Consider the following 23408-nt stretch of genomic DNA (forward strand, 5'->3'; position numbering starts at 1 on the left):
AACAAAAGAATATCAAAAGAAGTTTCATTTTTAATCACCTTTTTATTTATATTTTCATTAAATTCAACAGAGTACTTCCTAGAATTTTCTAGAGGCAAAAGAATAATTTAAAGAAAGGCTAAAATTTCCATATAGTAAAGTACTTAGTATTTGATAATCCAAATAGATTTTCATTGCTATCAAATTAGAGCTATTGTCACAATAACTTCTACTGTAGGGAAAAGGTAAATTCAAAACTTATTTCATACCAACTTACTCTGACTTTTGGTAAAACCCTTCGAAGTGTCTCTGCAGGATTCTGTCGCATCAGGAAGGGGAGATTTGCAATCACACTTGTTCCTTGGATATCTTGACCAGAACTTACAAAAAAAAAAATGCAAATTTTAAATATATTAGACTTTAAGATAATTTCAAGGTAACAGTTTAAGTATTGTGTAATTCAATGATACCTGTAAGTATTTATATGCTCAACCCCACTGTGAAACTAAAAGCAAGTTAAAACCAAAATTTAATCCATGTTATATTTTTGTTGTTAAAGAAAAATTCTTAAGAGAAATCAATCTAATATGAAGTTAAGCACATTTCTGCTAAAAATGAAGTCTTCTATCTTCAAGTAACTTTTTTTTTTAAACCCTTGTACTTCGGTGTATTGTCTCATAGGTGGAAGAGTGGTAAGGGTGGGCAATGGGGGTCAAGTGACTTGCCCAGGGTCACACAGCTGGGAAGTGGCTGAGGCCAGGTTTGAACCTAGGACCTCCTGTCTCTAGGCCTGACTCTCACTCCACTGAGCTACCCAGCTGCCCTCAAGTAACTTTTAAAGAAGAAACTTGCAGTCTTTACCACACTGATGTCTAAAAGATTTGCAACAATTAATTATAGTTCTTTTCCATTGTTTTAAGTGTGTTAAAGTATCATTAATGGAAGTTATTATAGCAAATATTAGCAATTATAATAATTCTGACTTTGGTCTACCATCCAAAATTTTGTTTCCTTGAACATTATGTATTACATTGAATTTTCTCACAGAAATTTTAGAGACTTCCTTTAATAATAACAGCAATAATAATGAGTTAAGATTTATACAGTGCTTTAAGGCTTACAAAGTACTTTATATATTTTATCTCATTAGATCTTCACAATAGCCCTATGCCATTATTGTTCCCATTTTGCAGAAGAGGAAACCGAAATAGCAATTTGCCCAGGATCACATGGCTAGTTAAATGTGCCAGGAGGATTCAAACTCAGATTTTTCTGACTCCCAGTCCACTACGCAACATTAACTCTTTCATGTCAATAGAATGTGTTTAGCAAATTACTTTAATGTAGTAAATAGACCTTTTTTTAAAAAAAGGTGGACATGATTGGGGATGTGGACTCGAAACTACCACACCAATGCAACCACCAACAATTTGGAAATAGGTCTTGATCAAGGACACATGACAAAACCAGTGGAAATGTGCATTGGCCATGGGTGGGGGGAGAGCAGGGGGTGAAGGGGAAAGTAGAAGCATGAATCATGTAACCATGTTAAAAATGATTATCAATAAATGTTCAAAAAAAATAGTTGCCTTCCATTTTAAAATCAATACTATATATTGGTTCCAAGGCAGAAGAGTTGCAAGTACTAGGCAAAGGGAGTTAAATGACCTGTCCAAGGTCACACAGGTAATAAGTGTCTGATTCCAGATTTGAAATCAGGACCTTCCGTCTCTGGGCCTGGCTCTAAATCCACTGAGCTATCTAGCTGCCCCTACCAAATGTATCCTCTTAAGCATTTTTAAAGTGATGTTAACTATTTAACAGCCCTAAAACTTAATGGCACAAAAGAATTCCTTTATTAAATGTGTCCCTAATAGCATGAAAGATTTTGAAGCTTTTAAGGTTATATCCTCTAGGAAACTCAGGATCAATGTATTCTGTAGATTCACATTCTGCAAAGCACAGCTCATGAGACTTCATATCGATATATTTACCTGTAAGAGTTGTCTGGCTAGTAAAATTAGCTCAAAGGTTATTTACTGAAATGATGGAACAAACATACCCTCTGTAATAAATCTGAGTGTAAACTATGGGAGAATTCCCACAAATAAGCACATCACTATGAAGAATGGTCACACATATAGCAGAAAGACATAATAGCAGAGAGCACACGTGACCAAGGAAACTTATACTTTCAGCTCTTTATGGCATAGATATCTTTTTTCTTCTCATAGTCTTCATGCTGTTCCCTTTGGTTGTAATAATTCTGCTAAGCAGGTTCCTCTACTGGGCTTCCTGTGCCTAATCCTCTTCTTCTACAGTTTAGCCCAACTCCATGGCTGTCCACTCTGAGCCTTATGGTATTGTACGGTGTAACTTACTGGATAAATTGCTTTACTACTAGATTCCTTGTCAATGGGAAAGGGGAGAGAAGGAAGAAGTAAGCCCTTTCCCTATCTTTGTCACTTGAACTTTAGTCCTAGAGTCATTTTTTTTTCTTTGAGAGTTCATTTCTGGTTTGTTCAATTTATTCCTATAAAACTGGGTTGTTTAAATTCTCTATTTCTTCTATTAATTTGGGTATTTAATATTTTTGTAAATTTTTATTTCATTTAAGTTGTTGGTTAGTTATGCTGGCATATAGTTAACCAAAAATTTCCACATGATATTCTGTATTTCTTCATTTGTTGTGAATTTTCTGTTTTCATTTTTGATACTGATACTTTGGTTTTCTTGTTTCTTCTTTTTGATCAAGTTAGATAATGATTTATTTTATCTCTACCCATCCACCTCAGAAAGTTTCTAGTTTTATTTACCAATTCAGTGGGGTTTGGTTTTTGTTTCAATTTTATTAACTTCTTTAATTTTGAGAATTACTATTTTGCTATTTAGTTGAGGCTTCTTTTTGCTGCTTTTATAGTATTTATGGTTCCATTCTCATTTCTTTGATTTGTTCTCATTCTGTTTCTCCTATACCCCTCAATAGAAATATTTAGAATATAATTTTCCTTTGAAAAACTACTTTGCTTGTATCCCATAAATTTTGGAATGTCATTACACTGTTGTCATTATGTTTAGTGAAATTTTCTTTCTTTTATGTTTTGTTATTTAACCAAACAATTCTTTCTGTATTTATGAAGTTTTTCTGTCCTTAAGACATGATCAATTTTTGTAAAAGTACCATATAAAGTTTAAAAATATTTCTATTTCTTTTCAATAATCATCATCACAAGTCTATGATACAAAATTTTCCCCAAATTCAATTCATGACAATAACTTCTTATTCATTTTTGGTTAGATTTATGTAAGGTTGGTAGTAAGATATATCAAGATTCTCCATTTTACATCTTACTGTTTATTTCTCCTTGTAATTCATTTAGGTTCCATTTAAATATTTTAAGTCATTATATTGGATGAATATACATTAACTATTTTTAAAAATTCATTGTTGGGGGTAGCTAGGTAGCTCAGTGGATTGAGAGCCAGGCCTAGAGACAGTAAGTCCTAGGTTCAAATCTGGCCTCAGACACTTCCCAGCTGTGTGATCCTGGGCAAGTCACTTGACCCCCATTGTGTACCCTTACCACTTTTCTGCCTTGGAGCCAATACACAGTATTGACTCCAAGACAGAAGGTAAGGGTTTAAAAAAAAAATAAAAAAAATTCATTGTCAGTGTTATCTTTCTGCAAAATGTTGTTTCCCTCTTTATCATTTAATAAAGTTTATTTTTAAGTAACATTGTTCTATTAGAGTAGAATATTAACCTGAGACCTTTTCCTTGTATAAGATTCCTTTAAATGTTCAATCAAATTATCATGTGTTAGAGAAATGTCAAAAAGGCATGGGAGTTTAGGCAAGTGGGGAGGGGAAAGAAGGGATTATATAATTTTGGACATTTCTCTCTGTAAATGAGAAATACTTGGACTTAAATAATGTGAAATTAATTGTAAAATTGTTTCTGGCAGATCTGACTCCAAAATACAGAGTACAATATTAATAAACTTTATAACATACATATCCAAAAAAAGATCTATTTTTGTTATTCCTTTGTCTGAAATCATAATTGCTATCCTAGGTTTTTTTCTCCATATTCACCTAAAGCATTATATATTTTGCTCTAACCCCTTATTTTAATTCCATGTACTCACATGGAATTTTATAATCCAAGAAGTTTCTTCTAAACAACAAATGATTGGATTTTGCTTTTTAATCCATTCTGTTAATCTCTTCCATTCTGTGGGCGAGTTTGTCCCATTAACATTCTCAGTTAAATATTAATAGTTAAATGTTTATTCCCTTTCCTTTTTTTCTTAAACTCTTATCTTCCTTCTTAGAATAAATACTAGGGCTAGGCAATGGTTAAATGATTTGTCTAGGGTCACACAGCTAGGTAGTAGTGTCTAAAGTCAGATTTGAACCCAGCACTTCCTATCTCTAAGCCTGGCTCTCAATCCACTAAGTCACCTAACTGACCCCTCCATTCTTTTCTTATATTTTTAATCTCTATACTGTTTTTCCTTGTTTGTTTCAATTAAATTGTTTCATGGTTTAAAAAAAGAGAGCTTAACAAATTGTGGTATCTGCTGGTGATAGAATACCATTGTGCTCAAAGGAATAAAGAACTGGAAGAATTCCATGTGAACTGGAATGACCTCCAGGAATTGATGCAGAGTGAAAGGAGCAGAACCAGGAGAACGTTATACACAGAGATGGATACACTGTGGTACAATCAAATGTAATTCTCTACTAGCAGCAATGCAATGATCCAGGACAACTTTGAAGGACTTATGAGAAAGAACACTATTCACATTCAGAGGATGAACTGTGGGAGTAGAAACACAGAAGAAAAACAACATGGGTTGGTAGGGATATGATTGGGGATATTGACTCTAAATGAGCACCCCAGTGCAAATATCAATAATATGGAAATAAGCCTTGATCAATGACACATGTAAAACCCAGTGGAATTGTGTGTCAGCTATGAGAGGGGGTTGAGGGAGGGGAGGCATAGAACATGAATCCTGTAACCATGGAAAAATGTTCTAAATTAATTAAATAAAAATTTCAAAATTAAAAAAAGAATGTAAATGTAGTGACTATACTTTGAAAATGAAATTTTTAAAAATAAAAGTTCTAAAAGATAAAAAAAAAGAGAGAGAGAAGCTTTTAGGACCATGGTTCACTAGAAGTGGTGTCTAAAAGAAAGCATCTTCTTGAGAAGAAACCCCTTCTAATCAAGATTTTGAAATAAATATCACTATGAAAGATATATCACTATAAAAAAAAGAGAGTGAGGAAATGACATTTTATTGTCTTTTTTCCCCTAGTGTCCATCCATTCCACTCAAGTCAGATAGGTAGATATGTTAAAAGTTTCTGACTTCTACAAAAGTTGTAGCACTCAAAGTCTCAAGGCTTTAACCAAACAAACAAAAAGCCCTCAAATTGTGGCATTTGTTCCTATAAAGAAGAGATAAAAACTCAACTAAGAACTTCAGATGAAGCCAGAAGACCAAAGCAGAGAGAAGTTCCACAACCATATGACCAAGCACTGTAACAACCAGCAGCAACCATAAGACTAGTGGGACAATCTTTAACAATAGTTATACAAACTAACAAAGTATGATGTCAGACAGAGTTATATCTAATCGACAGCTAGGTAGTTCAGTGAATTAGACTTGGGATCTGGAAGGCCGAGAGTTCAAATCTGGGCTCAAACAATTACTAGTTACATGACCCTAGTCAAGTCACTTTTTGTCTGCCTCAGTTTCCTCATCTATAAAATAATGATAAGAGTACTTGTCTCTTAGGGTTCTGGTGAGGAATAAAATGAGATACTTATAAAGTACCTAGTAAACTTTAACACTCTTTATAAATACTACCTATTATTATAGTCAAGTTATTATGTGTCCTGTGGAGATCACATAGTTGACTAAAACCATATCCCATTTGAGACCATCATGAAGTAGGCCAGTTGGGAGTGACATGACAGCATCAACAGAAGACATTAGCATCCCTGCTCCATCAGAGGTATGAATTATTCCATTTATCTAATATGCCTGAGTATATTATTTCTGTGTATATATGTCTAGTCTTTCCGCTGATAATGTGCCCCAGATTTATATGGAAAATTTTTTACTGCTATTTTTCTTACTATGTATATAGCATTTCGTTTACTTTGAACTAACATAACTACTACCTTAGTTCAGGCTATAATTATTCTTAATTAGATGACTGCAATAACCTTTTAATTAATGCATCTTCCTGAAGCTTCAACACACAGCTCATTCTGGTCCTCTTCAAGTGAGGATAACAATCAGCTGACATACTGTTGCTCAAATGATTTTCCTTAAGCTCAGATCTGCCCCTGTCACTACATTCAAACAGTTCAGTAGTTTCCTATTCCTGTTTAGCTTTTTTTTTTTTTTAACCCTTACCTTCTGTCTTGGAGTCAATATTGGCTTCAAGGCAAAAGAGTGTTAAGGGCTAGGCAATGGGGGTCAAGTGGCTTGCCCATGGTCACATAGCTGGGAAGTGTCTGAGACCAGATTTGAACCCAGGACCTCCTGTCTCTAGACCTGGCTCTCAATCTACTGAGCTACCCAGCTGCCCCCCATTTAGCTTTTAAAGCTCTAAACACTCTGGCCTCAACAAATCATTCCAGCATCAAATAACATGCTGCAATCTAATAAGATTGGCCTTCTCTTTTGGATTCACACTCCTCGTTTCTTGACTTTTGCACTGGCCTTTCTCCTTACTTGGTGTATCCTTCCCTCTAAACTTTGCCTAAAAGAACCCTTCTTTTCCTTCAAAATCTAACTCAAGCATCATCTTCTACATGAAGATTTATCTGACTCCATCTCTCAATTGCTAGTTTCCTCCTTTCCTCTCACATTACCTTACTGTTTAACTACTTTTATTTGCATTTCTTAAGTTTATATTTAAGCTGCATGTGTTTTTATATGCACTTCTCTCTGCTGTTTGATCCTTGTGAATTGGGATAATTTATTTTATTTGTATCTCCAGGATTCAGTATAGTGACTGGCTCATAGGTGCTTAATAAATATTAGATGTGAAACATAGTCCTAGCTGCCAGGGATAAAAGCCAAAAAGTAAAACAGTACCTGCTTACAAGGAGCTCCCATTCTAAATGAGACAACCTATATAAGAGGGTGCAGTTGCAAAAGATCCTTAGGGTTCAACAGTAGGATAGATGATAAAGTCCAGGGTCCTTAAAGTGTAGTACTACCCAGCAGTCCTTAGGGAACAGTGCAAGGCAGATGAAGATGCATGAAAATGATTAAAGACAGAGTGAAACAACTTTCAAGAAGAGAAAAACCCAAAAGGTAAGCAGAGAATATCTGGGGCACTGGGGTGAGAGGGGAGCACACACAGCAGGAGGCTACAACAAGGAGTGAGGAACAAGCCAGGATTCAAGCCACAAACTCCTCACATCTGCTGTGCCAGGTTCTGAACTTGAGGACAAGCCAGCATCCAGACTCTGAGACCCTGCCTGGGCAAATAGAGGCCCAAGTCAATGCACACAAGGGGGCAGTGAAAGCAAAGCTCCAATAATTGGGGCCAGAAGCTTAATTCTAACCCTAAACTATCAAAACAAGTAGCATGGGACAAAGTTATCTCCCAAATGTCACAATAAAATGAGACAGGACACTTGGTTTTTGGGAGCTACAGAAAGAGATGGCTCCACTTCAGCAGAGCTGGGTACTAGCTCCAAGGTGGCTATGCAGGAGTCCTGAGACCAATATGATACCCAATATTCTACTGAGACCTACCAAGTCACAGCTGGGGATGAAACCAATGTCTGGTAAAGGATCATGTAATGAAGAATAGAGTCTAGATGAAGCCAGACAATGGAACACCTGGAGACTTAAGAAGCCAAGGAGTAAGGCAGAGAGTGGAGCCAATTACCAGCCATATGATCTGATTTGCAATCTATAAAGAGGACAGGACAAAACAAGACCTATCCAATCCAACCAAATGTGTAGAAAGAACTGACCCAAACGAAACCTGGACCAAAAATAATGCCTGAAAATATAAATAAAGAAAAGAAAACACAAAATGCACTTTATTATGATGGGTTAAGAAGAGAAGCCTAAGAGGTAAACCCAGAAGAAGAAAGTAACCCCATAAAATCTACAAGTAAAGCTTTGGAGAGGGAAAAAAATATAGCTTAATCACAAAGGAATAAGGGCAAGAGATAAAAAAAAATTAAATTAGAAATAAAATGTGAGTTTTGGAGGAAAAAGTTAAAAAGTGAATAGATTGAACAGAAGAGAGAAAGAAAACCTTTTCTAAGTACTGGACCTCTCTGAAAACATACTGAAGCATTCAGAACTCAATGATAACATGAAACAGAAGAAGTAAAAATGACAGTCAAAATACTGAAAAAGGAGAAAATATACATATCTATTCTGAAAAATGACTGATCTGGAAAACAAGTCAATGAGAAATAATTTAAGAATCATCAGGTTCCCTAAAAAGTAGGGTAAACCAAAAAATGCTTGAACACAGTATTTCAAAAAAATATGAAAAAATAAAACTGGCCCAGATCTATTAGAACCAGAAGGCCAAGTAAAAATAGAAAGGACTTAAGCACTAAAGGAAAATTCTATAACAGTAAAAACTATGAAGTGCAAATGTAGGATTCAAAAGAAATATAGAAAGGTAAATAAAATTAGCAAATGAAAAGGATTAAATTATGATGAAATGCTTACAATCTAAAAGCCAAAGAAGTGAAAAATATTCCATCAGAATTCTACTGTCTTCAGAGCTCACAAAGAGATTTAGGTAAAACAAACACTGGGCCTGGATGCACTTTTTGTTGGGTGCACTTTTGTTTTATTTCTTTCAAGAGAATAAAGAGAAAGAGGAATACACTAATGAAGAAATAAGGAAGATGATGAACTAATTTACTATTTTGAATAAATGGGGTACATAAAACAGTATATAAACAAGGAAAAAAAGGATAGGGCAGTTCACAAACTTCACTCTTTAGGTGAACATGGGAGGAAAGGGACAAAAGGGAGAGTTAATAATAAATATTTTATTAAGCATCATACTACATGATACATACCTAAGGTCACTGTGTTAAGTGCTCAGGATATAAAGAAAGGTAAAAGATAGTACCTGCTATTAGAAAGCTTATAGTCTAATAAGGGAGATAATAAACAACCATGTACAAATGAGCTACATACAGGATAAATTTGAAATAATGAAGAAACAGAAAGCACTAGAATTTAAGGGGGATTGGGAAAGACTTCTTACAGAAAGTGAGATTTTAGCTGAGATTTATAAGGAATCAGAGAAGTAAGGAGGGAAAGAGATGAGGAGGGAAAGCATTCCAGGCATAATGGATTGTAGAGGGTCTTGTCTGAGGAAAAACAAGGAGGCCAGTGTCACTAAATTGAAGAGAACCTGAGGGAATAATGAGTAGAAGCATAAGGTATAAGGGTTGGGGAGAAAATAGATACATGCAAAATAAATGTCATCTACTGAAGGTGGATCATAAATGGAGAATTTTAAAAAGAGAAACTAGTAGATTTTAAAACTCTATAGACCAATACAATGCAAAAATACTGAATAAAATATTAACAAAGAATTTTCTACCTATTAAAAAGGATTCAGGCAACTCTAAGGAGTGGAACCTCTTTGTGCAGTAAAGTCTTAGAGAGCTGCCCACAAGACTAAGGGAGTAAGTGATATGCCTAAGTGTAGGGCTTGAACCCACACTTTCTTGACTACGAGGCTGGCTCTTTGAGCTACTAAGCTACACTGCCTCTCTTATATTAATAATGAAAATAATAAATCACATGATGATGTAGAAAAAGCATTTGATGAAATTCAACACCCTCTGATATTAGAAATATTGAAATAAAAGGAATAAATTAACTGCTCCTTAACATGGTAAAGAACATAAACTAAAGAGCTAGTATTACCAGTAATAAGAGAAATACTATAGGCCTTTCCAGTAACATCAGGGATAAAGTAAGAATGTTCACTGTCACCACTATTATTTGACATAGTTCTAGAAATGCTAGCAATAACAATTAATAAGACAAAAAACAGGGGGAATAAGCAAACGCAAAGAGAAAATAAAATGATCACTTTCTCCAAAAGGCACAATGGTTTGGAGAACTCTAGACAGTCAACTAAAATTAACTGAAACAGTAACTTCAATAGAATAGGATATAAACACAGAAAAATCTTCACTATTTCCATATATTACCAACAAAACCCAGTAGGAAGAGACAGAAAATAAAATTTCTTTCAAAATAACTACAGTATTTAAAGTACTTAGGAGTTCACTTAGGCAGATGCACAAAGAATTATATGAACATAACTAAGTCAAAAAGGTTAAAGAATGAAAAAAGGGTGAAAGAAGGGAACCTATTAGGACCAAAATCAAATTATACTACAAAGCAATCCTTACCCAAAATATTTGGCATGTATTAAATTTTTGTTAGTGAAATAGATTAGGTATATAAAATTAAGAAGCGAAAGGACATAAATACTTCCAAGAAAGCCAAAAACTGGAAAAATCTATTTCTTATTTTATAAAAACTACAAAAAGCTAGAGAGTTGTCTAGCATAAATTAGGTACAGATGAACATATAGTACATCACAGTAAATTCTAAATGCAAACATGGCCTAGATTGTTAGTGGAGTTGTGAATTCATACAACCATTCTGGAGGGCAACTTGGAACTATGCCCAAAAGGCTATAAAACTGCATATCTTTTGATCCAGTAACACTATTACTAGGTCTGTATCCCAAAGAGATCATAAAAAAAGGGGAAAGGGCCTACTTGTACAAAAATAGTTATAGCAGCTCTTTTTGTGGTGGCAAAGAATTGGAAATTGAGGAGATGTCCATTGACCGGGGAATGGCTGATAAACTGTGATAGATGATGGTGATGGAATATTATTGTGCTATAAAAAATGATGAACGGGATAATTTCAGAAAGAGCTGGAAGGACCTTCATTAACTGATGCAAAGTGAAATAAGCACAACCAGGAGAACACTGCACACAGTAACAGCAATATTGTGGAATGATCATCTGTGAAATACTTATTAATGATCCAGGACAATTCTGAGGTACGTATATCAAAGAATGCTATCTACCTCCAGAGGAAGAACTATTGGAGAATGTCTTTACAAGAACAAATAAATTAATTAATATGGCCTAGCTATAAATGTAATATCATGAACAAATTAAGAGTAGGAAAGATAGTTTTTATAACTAGGAATATAGGAAAAATTCCTGACCAAAGAAGGAATGCATAAAGGATCACAGATTAAATGGACTATTATAATTACAGACAATGCAATTTGAATTGGAAGAGAAATAATTAACTAAAAAAAAATCTTCCCAGTAAGTTTCTGTGATATAGGTCTATATATCCAATAATGGGGAACTGACACAAATATATAAAAACAAGAGCCAATCCCACATCAGATAAATAGGTCAAAGGATATGAAAGGGCAGTTTTCAGGTACTTTCTCCTTTTCAAGTACACTACTCATCCAAGTGGAGCAGGTGAGAGGGAAGGAGCAAAATCTATTATGCTCAAGAACTCATAAAAGAGTAGCAATTGTGATTTCAGAGAGGACAACATTAAAAAAAAGATACAATAAAGAAATAAAACATGTAAATTACATTGCCTTTAGCATCTATGCATTGACTTTTATATAAATACTTAAAGAAGAAGTTAAGCAATTTAGAGGATAGAAAAACTATAAAAGTGACTTTCAATTCACTCTTTTCAAATCTAATCAAAACTAACAAAAAGATAAATAAGAAAGAAGTTAAGAACCTGAACAGGACTTTAGAAAGCTAGCTATCTCTGACTATTGGAGAATGTCTTTACAAGAAATAAATGAACATGGCCTAGCTATAAATGTTTACATATTTCCTAGCTACGTATGACATCTTTACAAAAATAGACCATATACTAGAAATGAATAATAAATAATTAATAATAAACAAATGGAGAAAAGAAGAAATAGTAAGCTTTTTAACTGACCACAATGCAATATTCTATTAATAAAGAGTCTTTTAAGAAAGAATTAAAAATTAATTTAAGACTACATACTTTCATACTAAGGAATAAAAGAAATTAAAGAGTCAAAGGAAAAAAAACCCAAAAAACTTAACCAAAGAAAATTACAATAAGGTAATAAATAAAAACATTTCAAATGCAGCTGAAGTAGCCCATACAGGATATTTTACATCTTTAGCCACCAGCACCTACAAAATAGAGAAAGTACAAATCAATAAATGGGGTATAGAACTAAAAAAAAACAACAAACAACAAAATTAGAAAATACAAACACACACACACAAAAATATACTAAGCACCAAAACAGAAATTTTGAAAATCTAAAAGATTTAAAAACTTGAAAGCAAAAAATCATTGAACCGATTAATCAAACTAGAAATCCTTTTTTTAAAAAAAATAATGATGGATAATGGATAATCAGTTAGCTCATCAAAACTGGTTTCAAAAAAGGGGAAACCAAATTATGTAAATAAAAATAACCTAATTATTAGAAAATCAAATATGTTACAAATGAATTTTCAATGGGGGAAAAAAAACAAAAGAACAAAATTTCTGGGCCCGCTAGGTTTTGCAAGTGAATTCTATTAAGTATTCAATGAACAAATAATTTGAATATTTGTAAAAAAAGGAAATGGAGAGATTTTCCCAAACTTTTTATAATGCAAATATGGTCTTAAAATTTAAATGAGGAAAAAACAAAACAAAGAAAACTACAAGCTAATATCTCTAATGATCATTGACACAAAAATATCAAGTAAAATATAGTTCAAAAGGCTAAAACAATAATTTAAAAAGATCTCTAACGAGGTTGTGTCAGTTCATATAGATCTTTCCAGGTATTTTTGAAAGCATCTTGCTCATCATTTCTTATAGCGCAATAGTATTACATCACAATCATATATAACAATTTGTTCAGCCATTTTGCAACTGATGGGCATCCTCTCACTTTCCAATTCTTTGCCACCACAAAAAGACCTGCTATAAATAATTCTGTACATATGGGTCCTTTTCCTTTTTTTTTAAAATCTCTTTGGGAGATCATAGGGAAAAAGACTTGTACAAAAATATTTATAGCCAAGCTCTTTGTGGTGGCAAAAAACTGGAAAACGAGGGTATGCCCTTCGATTGGGGAATGGCTGAACAAATTGTGGTATATGCTTGTGATGAAATACTATTGTGCTCAAAGGAATAATAAATTGGAGGAATTCCATGTGAACTGGAATGACCTCCAGAAATTGATGCAGAGTGAAAGGAGCAGAATCAGAAGAACATTGTACACAGAGACTGATACACTGTGATAAAATTGAAAGTAATGGACTTCTGTACTAGCAGCAATGCAATAACCCAGGACAATTCTGAGAGACTTATGGAAAAGAACACTATCCAAAAACTATAGGAGTGGAAATACATAAGAAAAACAACTACTTGAACACATGGGTTGATGTGGACATGATTTGAGATGTAGACTCTAAACGACCACCCCAATGCAACTATCAATAATATGGAAATAGATCAATGACACATGTAAAAACCAGTGGAAATGTGCATCGGCTGGGTGTGTGTGTGTGTGTGTGTGTGTGTGTGTGTGTGTGTGTGTGTGTGTGTGTAGGGGAGAGTAAGAACATGAATCATGGAACCATGGAAAAATTTTTTAAAAAAATAACATTTTAAGAAAAAAATAATAAAATCTCCTTGGGATATAGACCTAATAGTGGTATTTCTAGGTCAAAGAATATACAGTTTTATTGCTCTTTGGGCACAATTCCAAATTGCTTTCCAGAATAATTGAATCACTTCTCAACTCCACCAACAATGCATTAGTGTCCCCATTTTCCCAAATCCCCTCCAACATATTTTCTTTTGAGTCATTTTAAGCAATCTGATAGGTGAGGTGGTAAATTCAGAGTTGTTTAATATGCATTCATCTAATCAAAAGTGATAAAGAGCATTTTTATGACTATAGATAGCATTGATTTTTCACCTGTAGACTGCCTGTTCATATCCTTTGACCATTTATCAATTGGGCAATGACTTGTATTCTTACAAATTTGCCTCAGTAAATAAGGCCTTTTATGAGAGAAATTTGCTGTAAAAATTACTGTTTTCTGCTTTCATTCTAATCTTGGCTGCAATAGTTTTGTTTGTTACAAAATGTTTTTAATTTAATGTAATTTAGATGCCATACTATTTGGTGTTTATCTAAATTTTTCATTAGCATTAACATAATTGTCTATGGTACCTTGTAGCAAAATGTAGTTTCTCTACTTATCTTTTAATATATCTAATTAAAGATCAATTTTTGCTTTTGTTTTGAGATCACGATTATTATCCCTGTTTTTTTTATTTCAGCTAAAGAATAATATATTCTGTTCCAGTCCCTTTCCTTTACTCTGTATACAAAATTTGTTTGAACTGTGTTTCTTATAAACAACATATTGTAGGATTCTAGTTTTTAATCCACTCACTATCTACTTCCTTTGTATGAGTGAGTTCATCCCATTCACATTCACAGTTATGATAGATATCCCTTCCACATTTTGACAGTCCCTATTAGGGTTTCAATATATGACAGGTTGGCATAAGAAATTAAATGGAAATTTGGGGGAAATTTTGCAGAGGCTACAGATGACACATTTAAGGCCAATAATGACACAGAAAAAGTTTAGAAACTCATAAATGTATACTTAACCCAAAACTTACAATAAAGTGTTATAAATATATCCTAAAACAAAAAGAAAAAATTCCGCTTTCTTCTCGAACAAAGGGAGGGCCAAAAATTTCACATGGATTTTCGAGATCTTGGGGGTATTGCACCCCTAATTCCCATGATGTAGAGCAGTGATTCCCAAAGTGGGCGCCACCACCCCCTAGTGGATGCTGAAGCGATCCAGGGAAGCGGTAATGGCCATACTTTTTTTGTATTACATTCTATTCTGAGTTCAATAAATAGTTTCACAATTTCCAGGGGGCGCTAAGTAATATTTTTTCTGGAAAGGGGGCGGTAGGTCAAAAAAATTTGTGAACCACTGATGTAGATAGATCTATAATCTGTATTTTCTCCATCCTACTTTTTCACACTATTTATCATCCTTTCTGTATCCTTTCACCCTTTCCCTCCTCCTCAAAAGCATTTTGCTTCAGATCACCCCCAATCCCAATCTCTGCCTTCCCTTTTATTAGTCCCTTTCTCTTCTATTATTCTCCTCCCTTCCTAATTCCCTGCAAATTAAGGTAGATTATTATGTTAATTTCTTCATGAGCAAATTCTAATGAGAGCAAGATTTAGGTGTTGCCTGCCACTCCTGTCCCCTCATCTTCTCTACCACAAAAGCTTTTTCATGCCTCTTTTATGTAAAATAATTTATCCCATCCTACTTTCTCCTTTCTCCCTTTTCTCAGTAAATCACTCTCACACCTTAATTTTTTTTTACATCATCCCATCATAGTCAATTCACACCTATGCCTTGTAGCAAATTTCTCTGATAAAGGTTTAGAAACTCATATATGTGTCAATAATTTTTGTTCTTTCTTTTTTAATGAAAGGAGAAGATACAGTGGAGGGAGGCAGTGGAGGGACAGGGATGGTGTCAAAAGAAAAAAATGAGGGTCACAGTCATTTAAACACTTTCAATGCAAATGTGAGAACAAATAAAAGGCTAAATGGAATCAGAAACAACCAAAACATCTTTGAAAGTTATATACTCAATGTTCTACTTAGAAAACAAAGCAACCTAGACATAATTTCTGATCAAATATAAATCCTTTTTTCATCTACTATGCATATGACAATGATCATTTTACTTGGTGTCTGTTAAATTTAGACTGAAATTAAAATTAAGGAAAGGAAAAAGATTCTGCTTTGGATATGTTGAGTTTGAAATGCCTTTGGGCCAAATGCTCAGGAGTTAGACTAAGGCTAAATATATAAATATGGGAATCATCAATTTATCAAGCTGGTAAAGAACTTGTGGGAGTTAGAAGAGATCCCCATGGGAGACTATTAAAAAAACAAGGTGGCCTAGGATAGCTCTTGGGGGACATCCAAAATTAGTAGGAAAGACATGAACAAAGAATCAGAAAAGGAGACTAAGAAGAAATGATAAGAGAACCAGGAAAGAGCAATGTCACAAAAACTCAGAAGGGAGGGGCAGCTGGGTAGCTCAGTGGAGTGAGAGTCAGGCCTAGAGACAGGAGGTCCTAGGTTCAAACCCGGCCTCAGCCACTTCCCAGCTGTGTGACCCTGGGCAAGTCACTTGACCCCCATTGCCCACCCTTACCAATCTTCCACCTATGAGACAATACACCGAAGTACAAGGGTTAAAAAAAAAAAAAAAAAAAAAGAAGAAGAAAAAAAACTCAGAAGGGAGAATGCATCTATAAAAAGGATGATCCACAGTGTCAACTGCTGCAAAGGCATCTTATTACTTTTGTGGGAGAAGGGGAAGATAATTCCATCTGTGATTCTTTTCATTCTTTAGGAATTTTCCTCTTTTGAAACTTAAAAATCAATCACTTAGTGCCCTTAAAAACATTATCTGTAACACAGGTTTCTTCTGCCTACGTATGTCAAGTTGAGCTGCTCTTCTCCATTTAATTTCTTAAGTATCATTTCTACATTCATTAGGTATTGAGGTATTAAGTGTTCAAATGAGGTGGTTATGTTGTCCTCCCAGATGAGTAAAGATTGCCAAAGAATACTGACAAATTTGTTCAATTTCATGCCTATTTTTTTGTCCTTTCAGTTTGATCTACAAAGGTTTCGTATGCCTTAGTAGTATATTATTATTTAAACAAGTTATGTTAAATAAGAATAGCTGTTTGGGCACGAAAATATTTTTTTCTTCTCTAGTTTCACTTATTCACATGGACAGTATGCACAAAAAAAACTAGAACTCAAATATTATTTTGCTGTAACTAACACTTTATTGATTATATTATAGATTTTCATCACCTTAGCTCAATAAAAGTCCTTACAATCTGTATTTTTTGAGGCAACATGTCTTAACTTTCCAGTTAAGGCCTAGATATGATTAACAAAAGTCAATAAATGGCATTGAGCAGAGAAAAAGTGCTTTGAACTAAAATTCCATCATTCCAAAATTCTATAGCTTCTTAATTTGAGTTAAAAAAAATTATAGAGGGCAGCTGGATTGAAAGTGGATTGAGAGCCAGGCAGCTAGGTCGCACAATGGATGGAGAGCCAACCTGGAGGATCTAGGTTCAGATCTTACCTGTGCGTGACCTCAGGCAAGTTGAAGGTAAGGGTTTAATTTAAAAAAAAAAAAAAAAAAAAAAAAAAAAAAGGAGGGGGTAGCTCAGTGGATTGAGAACCAGGTCCAGAGACAAGAGGTCCTAGGTTCAAATATAGCCTCAGACACTTCCCAGCTGTGTGACCCTGGGCAAGTCATTTGACCCCCATTGCCTACCTTTAACCACTCTTCTGCCTGGGAGCCAATACACAGTATTGACTCCAAGATGGAAGGTAAGGGTTTAAAAAACAAAATTTTTTTTTAAATTATGCCTTTTTTTCTGTGCCATCTATACTATTACTCCCATTGTGGATGCAGGAATAATTTTATATAATGGTTATACTATATAATCTGCATATACATTTTTTTTATCACTATGAGGTTGTTTCCAAAAATGAATGGCCAAGATTCTTGAAATAAATGTTAAAGAATCTGATTCATTCTCTCTGATTCAATCTGAATCCAGATCTTTGGATTATAATGTATGAAACAAATCTCATCAATTCTTTACTTCTACAACTGTCAAGCTCTACTTAGAGAATTCTCTTGCTGACATCTACTAATACAAAGTTGATGGGTATCTTTAAAGCAGTTGCTTACGTACTTAAAATGAAATGTCAAAAAGCACAAAGAAAACCTTAGAATAGACAATGTGTAACTGAATGACTGATATTTTCTAACCAGTTATCTTTCAAATATTTTGAATGTCCCTCAAAATTGCTTTTCTCTCAAAAAAACTTTATAATATCAATATCCTCAGTCTTTGTCTTTACTTCAATTATCAAAAGCAATTTTAGCTGAATATTTTCCTGGGTACTTCTCTCATTTACAAATAATTTTCTGCACATACTGTTTATTGTCAATTATTATGGCATTTTGAAAACAAATACATCCTATTTATTTAATACTGTTAACCCTACCTAAATTTTAATAAAATCAATTTGAAATGGTCTAGTAAATAATTTTCTTTATCAACAAAATGGGGATAATATTATAATAACACCTACCTCACAGAATTCTTGTCAGGCTTGACTCATAATAATGAATCAAATGCTCTTTGTGAACTTTGAACTACTATAATAAATGCATTATTGTACTTGAAAATTTAGGACACTGAAAGTTTGAAGGTATGAACACCAAAATATACATATTATACCTATCTAGTAGATATTATACCTCCTAGTAATGCCAAGAAATAAAGTTTCTATATTTATCAAAATATCCACTACTCATTTTTACAAATAAGTTTTGCCTCAAGTGTCTTAAATTCAAGAATAGTTAAACATCAAAGGAAACAGATGTGTACACTACTCAACATGCACTTAGTTAGCCTACCTGTATTAAGCACACATTATACCATGTCCTGATGAATAGGGAAGCAATGTTATAAAATGGATCCAATGAACAAAGCTTCCACAAAACCATTTTAAGTAAAAACTTCATTTACTTGTAAAGCAGTGGTTAATGCCCCCAAAAAATTTAGCTATAATTCAACTATATTATATAAAATAAATGTTTGTGAGGTGTTTTATTATATTGATACCTGAGGACTCATCACCTTCATCTAAGTTCCCTCCCCCTTGATGCTATACCATCCATTTCCTCCAGCAGGTTCCCAACTCCACTCTCATCATCCCCCTTCTCTAATCTAATGGCTCCCAGCCTCCTACAAACTACTTTAATTGAACCAGCTTTGAGTAAATATCTGTCTGCCAAGCATTAGGCTAAGTGCTGGAATATAAAGAAAAAAGTGCAACAGGATCTCTTGCCCACAAGGTTATGTCTCATTGATCCTTAAAAAAAAAAAAAATTATTTTGACCTTACCAGGCCTTTCAATTATCCTCCTACAGCTTACCTCCCCTACAGTCAAATTTCTGGAAAAAAGCTATCTTCACTCATTACCTCCATTTCCTCTCTTTCAGGCACTTCTCAACCCTTAGCCTGCTGTAGCACTCAACTAAAACTATTCTAAGTTACCAAATGCCTCTTAATTGTCAGAGCTGATGTTCTTTTTTCAATCCTTAACCTTCTTGACTCTATCTATTGCATATGACAACTACTGACAATGATACTTATTCTATCAATGTTCCACCCTATAAATATGAGTGTATGACAAGGTTCTGCACTGAGTGTCCTTCTATGGCTATACTCTTTTGACCACCATGAGTTTAATTAATCTCTACACCAATGACTCCTAAAACTATATATAAATCCAGGCTTAGTCTCTCTTTGAGCTCGTCCCATATCATTAAATAATTGTAAGGCAACCTTTACTCAACACATAAAATTAGAATTTATTATATTAACTCCCAAAACTACCTCTCCTAACCCCTATTTCTCAGTAGGGAAGTATAACCTTCTATTCACTCAGGTTCACAACTTTAGTGTCACCCTTGATTCTTCACTACTGTCTACCACCCTCCCCCACATCCAGTTAGTTGCCAAATCTTTAAGGGACTACTATAAATTCTATTTGCATATACTTATTTCTTCTCCCAAATTCTATTTTCAATTCCTGAATCCATTTCCTTTTTTCTCCACTCATACCACAACCACCCAAGCTCAGGCCGTCATCACTGTAATTATTACAATAGTTTCCCTAATTGGTCTCTTTACCATCAATCTCTTTCTCCCTTTTCTAATCCATTCTCTACCCATAATATACTGCTTCATCTCCAAATCTCAGAATCCATTTATCTAGCACTTTAGTTTGCCAAGTGCTTTACTTACATAATCTTATTTGAATATCATAACCTTATAAAGCAGATACTACAACTATTACTCCATTACACAGACCTGGAAGCTGAGACTCAGAAAGGTTACTTGCCACAGTCATATAGGTTAGTCAGCATTAGAAGTGAGGAATCCAGGTTTTCCTAACTCCAAATTTATTTGCCCTCTTTATGGAGTCACTTCTCCACAGCTTCCCTCATCCCCCTAATTATTAATGCTCTCCTTCAAATTTGCTTGTGCTATATTTATTTGTTTATATCTTTTATTTCTCCAATAGACCATAAGTTCCTTTAGAATAGACAGTTTAGGGGGCAGCTGGGTAGCTCAGTGGATTGAGAATCAGGCCTAGAGATGTGAGGTCCTAGGTTCAAATTTGGCCTCAGACACTTCCCAGCTGTTTGACCCTGGGCAAGTCACTTGACCCCCATTGTCCACCCTTACCACTCTTCCACCTAGGAGCCAATACACAGAAGTTAAGGGTTTAAAAAAAAAAAAAGAATAGACAGTTTGAGGTTTTTTTCTTTGTATACTTGGCACAGGGTCTTGCACATAGTAGATATTTAATGTTTAACTGAATCAGAGCTAGAAGGGACTTTAAGCAGTCATCTAGTTCAACCTATAGCTGAACAAGAATCCTCTCTAACACATTCCTAAAAAGTTGCTTGAAGTTGCATCCAAGAGATGGGCAACCTGGGACCTCAACAAAAGCCCAATGTATTTTTAAGCAGATATAAAATGTATGTTTTTCATTATACTGAGAAAAAAATCTGCCTCTGTAACTTCTACCCATTACTTCTATTTCTGCTCTCAGGACTAAGTAGTACAAATTAACCAGTGTTCTACATCATTGGTATCAAACTCAAATAGAAAAAGAGTCACTGAAGTCCTCCATAAGGATGTTTGTATAAAGATCCCAACCAGAAGCAGATTGACTTAGAAAACTACATATAATGTTAATGTTCTGCGAGTGTTTCAGGCTTATTTGATACTTCTATCCTACATAAACTTTCAAACACTTGAAAACAGCTATTGCCCAGCTTCTATTACCACTTTTTCTTCACAAGGTTAAAAACTGCCATTTTCTTCAGCTATCTTCATAGAATTATGGTGTCCAATTTTTTCACTTTTAGATATCCTCTAGTTTATAAATATTCTCCCTAAAATGTGGCACCTAGAACTGAAAACAATTATGTATATGTGGTCCACCTGAGGCATAATAATATAGTAAGGCTATTCCTTTTCTCATTCTAGATATATTGAAACTACTTAAAAGGCCACAATGGCCTTTTTTGGCTGCCGAATCACTGTTAACTCATATTGAGATAGCTAATCACTAAAACCCTCCAATTTTTTCCCCTCATCAAACACTTTCAGCTGGCCATAAATACCAGCAATCTGATTATATTTGTGCCTAGAACTCATTCCAGCCCAAAACTCCAGAGCAGGAAGGGCTATGAAGTACAAAAGACATTTAGTCATCCCCTAAAACATTCTCAACTTTTTTAAAAAGTAAAAAGAATCATTTGATCTGAATAATAAACCGATGTCATCCAATCTCTGGTAAAATACAAGAGCACTGAATTTGGAAGTCCCCCCTCCCCCAACTTACTACCAGAGGCTGCTCTGCATGGTTCCTCTTCCTTCACACCCACAGGTAGCAACTAAGCCGTCCCGGGTCAATGGCTCCATCTAGTGGCTGGCAGAGTCAGAGTGGGACAAAACTTCCAACTGGGATCACAAGCTTCCAAACCCCCTCTTTTACTAATATACACAAGTACATTTCCATCCTTTAACATCCTTCTGCTCAGTTCTTGCCCAGGTACTATTAATTCATTAACAAACATTTATTAAGCCTCCACTATGTGCAACACTGGGAATATGAGGCCAAAGATCATCCCTACCCTCAAGGAACTTATACTCAGCATGGAAACATATATAAACAAACCATTTTCAGGAGAAATAATTAACAGAGGGAAAACACTGAGATAGAGGGGTTGGGGAAGGCTTCCTGTAAAAAGTGGAACTAGAGATGGGGCTTAAAAGAAAGCCAGAGTGATCAGGAGTCAGAACGGAGGTAGGCAAGGATTGTAGGCATGGGGGACATCCAGAGAAAATACTAAGCCAAGAGATGGAGTATTTTGTTTGGGAAATGGCCAGAAGGTCAGTGTAATTGCATCGGAGTACATGTGGTCAGTGAACTGAAAGAAGACTAGAAAGTTAGGAGAGGGGTAGATTATGATGGGCTTTGAATGCTAAACAGAGAAATTTGTATTTAATCCTGGAAGATTAAAGAAAAAGCCAGTAGAACTTATTGAGTAGATGGGTGACATGATCAGCCTGTGCTTTAGGAGAATCACTTTTAGTGGCTAAATGGCGAATGGATCAGAGTGGGGAGAAACACGAGGTAGGCAGCCTTACCAGCAAACTACGTAATGATCTTGATATGAGGTGATGAGGGTCTGGCACTAGAGTGGTGGCAGCATCAGAAGAAATAAGAGGGTATATTCAAGAGGTGTTACAAAATCGAAATCAACAGGGCTTGGCAAAAGGTTGGATATAGGGGGTATGAGACAGTGAGGAATCTAGGATGACTCCTGGTTAGGAGCCTGATGAACTAAGAATGCAGTGGTTTCCTCTCCAGTAATAGAGAAGGTAGAGGGAGAGTTTAGAGGAAAAGATGAGTTCCATTTTAGACACACTGTGTTTAAGATACTATAGGACATCCAATTTGCTAAATAGAAGTTTTAATGCAATATTTACATCAAGGAAAAGGAAAGCTACAAGTTTTCCAATGAACTAGACATAACAATGAAACACTTCCATTAGTTTAGAAATCCCTTGAAAGTGTATAGAAATACAGTTCATTTCCAAAAGCCACTACCTATTCAATCCTCTTCTAATTAAATTCAGTTTTCCTCAAGAATTAGTATACAAGATACTATATATCTCACTTATACAGTATCATAATATTCTAGGTAACTGATGCATAATCTTTTAAGTACTAAAATTTTATTTCAGTCATTTGATGAAAGTCTAGAATATCTAAAATAAATTTCAAGTTTTCCTATTACCTTAATCAGTTAATAATGAAAGTGATTTAACCTGCTCTTGATAACTATCAATAACACCTTCCTAGATGTTCAGAACTGATCATTCTGCTGTAAGAACTCAGGCTTGAAGGCTTTCAGTTAGGGTCTGTTTTTCATAGTTTTCCTATCTTCCTCATCATGACTTTTCATTGTTGTCAATGTACCTATACCTAGTTTATCTCATCTCCCTCACTCCAATGGTGCTCCTGACATTCTTTGAACAAGAAAATCAGGCAGCTGGAATTGTGTCTAAAATAAAAGTAGACAGGCTCTATATG

At 34.7% G+C, this 23408-nt stretch overlaps 1 protein-coding gene across 1 annotated transcript in view; it reads right to left on the reverse strand.

Annotated features, from left to right (window-relative positions):
* PPP4R4 (protein phosphatase 4 regulatory subunit 4) overlaps window positions 1-23408 on the reverse strand; it is a 118952-nt gene that overhangs the window by 83186 nt on the left and 12358 nt on the right. Inside the window, exon 3 of the mRNA XM_044665031.1 lies at window positions 257-359. Coding sequence (XP_044520966.1) covers window positions 257-359 — 103 coding nt within the window. The remainder of the gene's footprint in view (window positions 1-256; window positions 360-23408) is intronic.

This window comes from Gracilinanus agilis, chromosome 2 (genome assembly GCF_016433145.1).
Source record: "Gracilinanus agilis isolate LMUSP501 chromosome 2, AgileGrace, whole genome shotgun sequence".
In the NCBI taxonomy this organism is placed as follows: Eukaryota; Metazoa; Chordata; class Mammalia; order Didelphimorphia; family Didelphidae; genus Gracilinanus; species Gracilinanus agilis.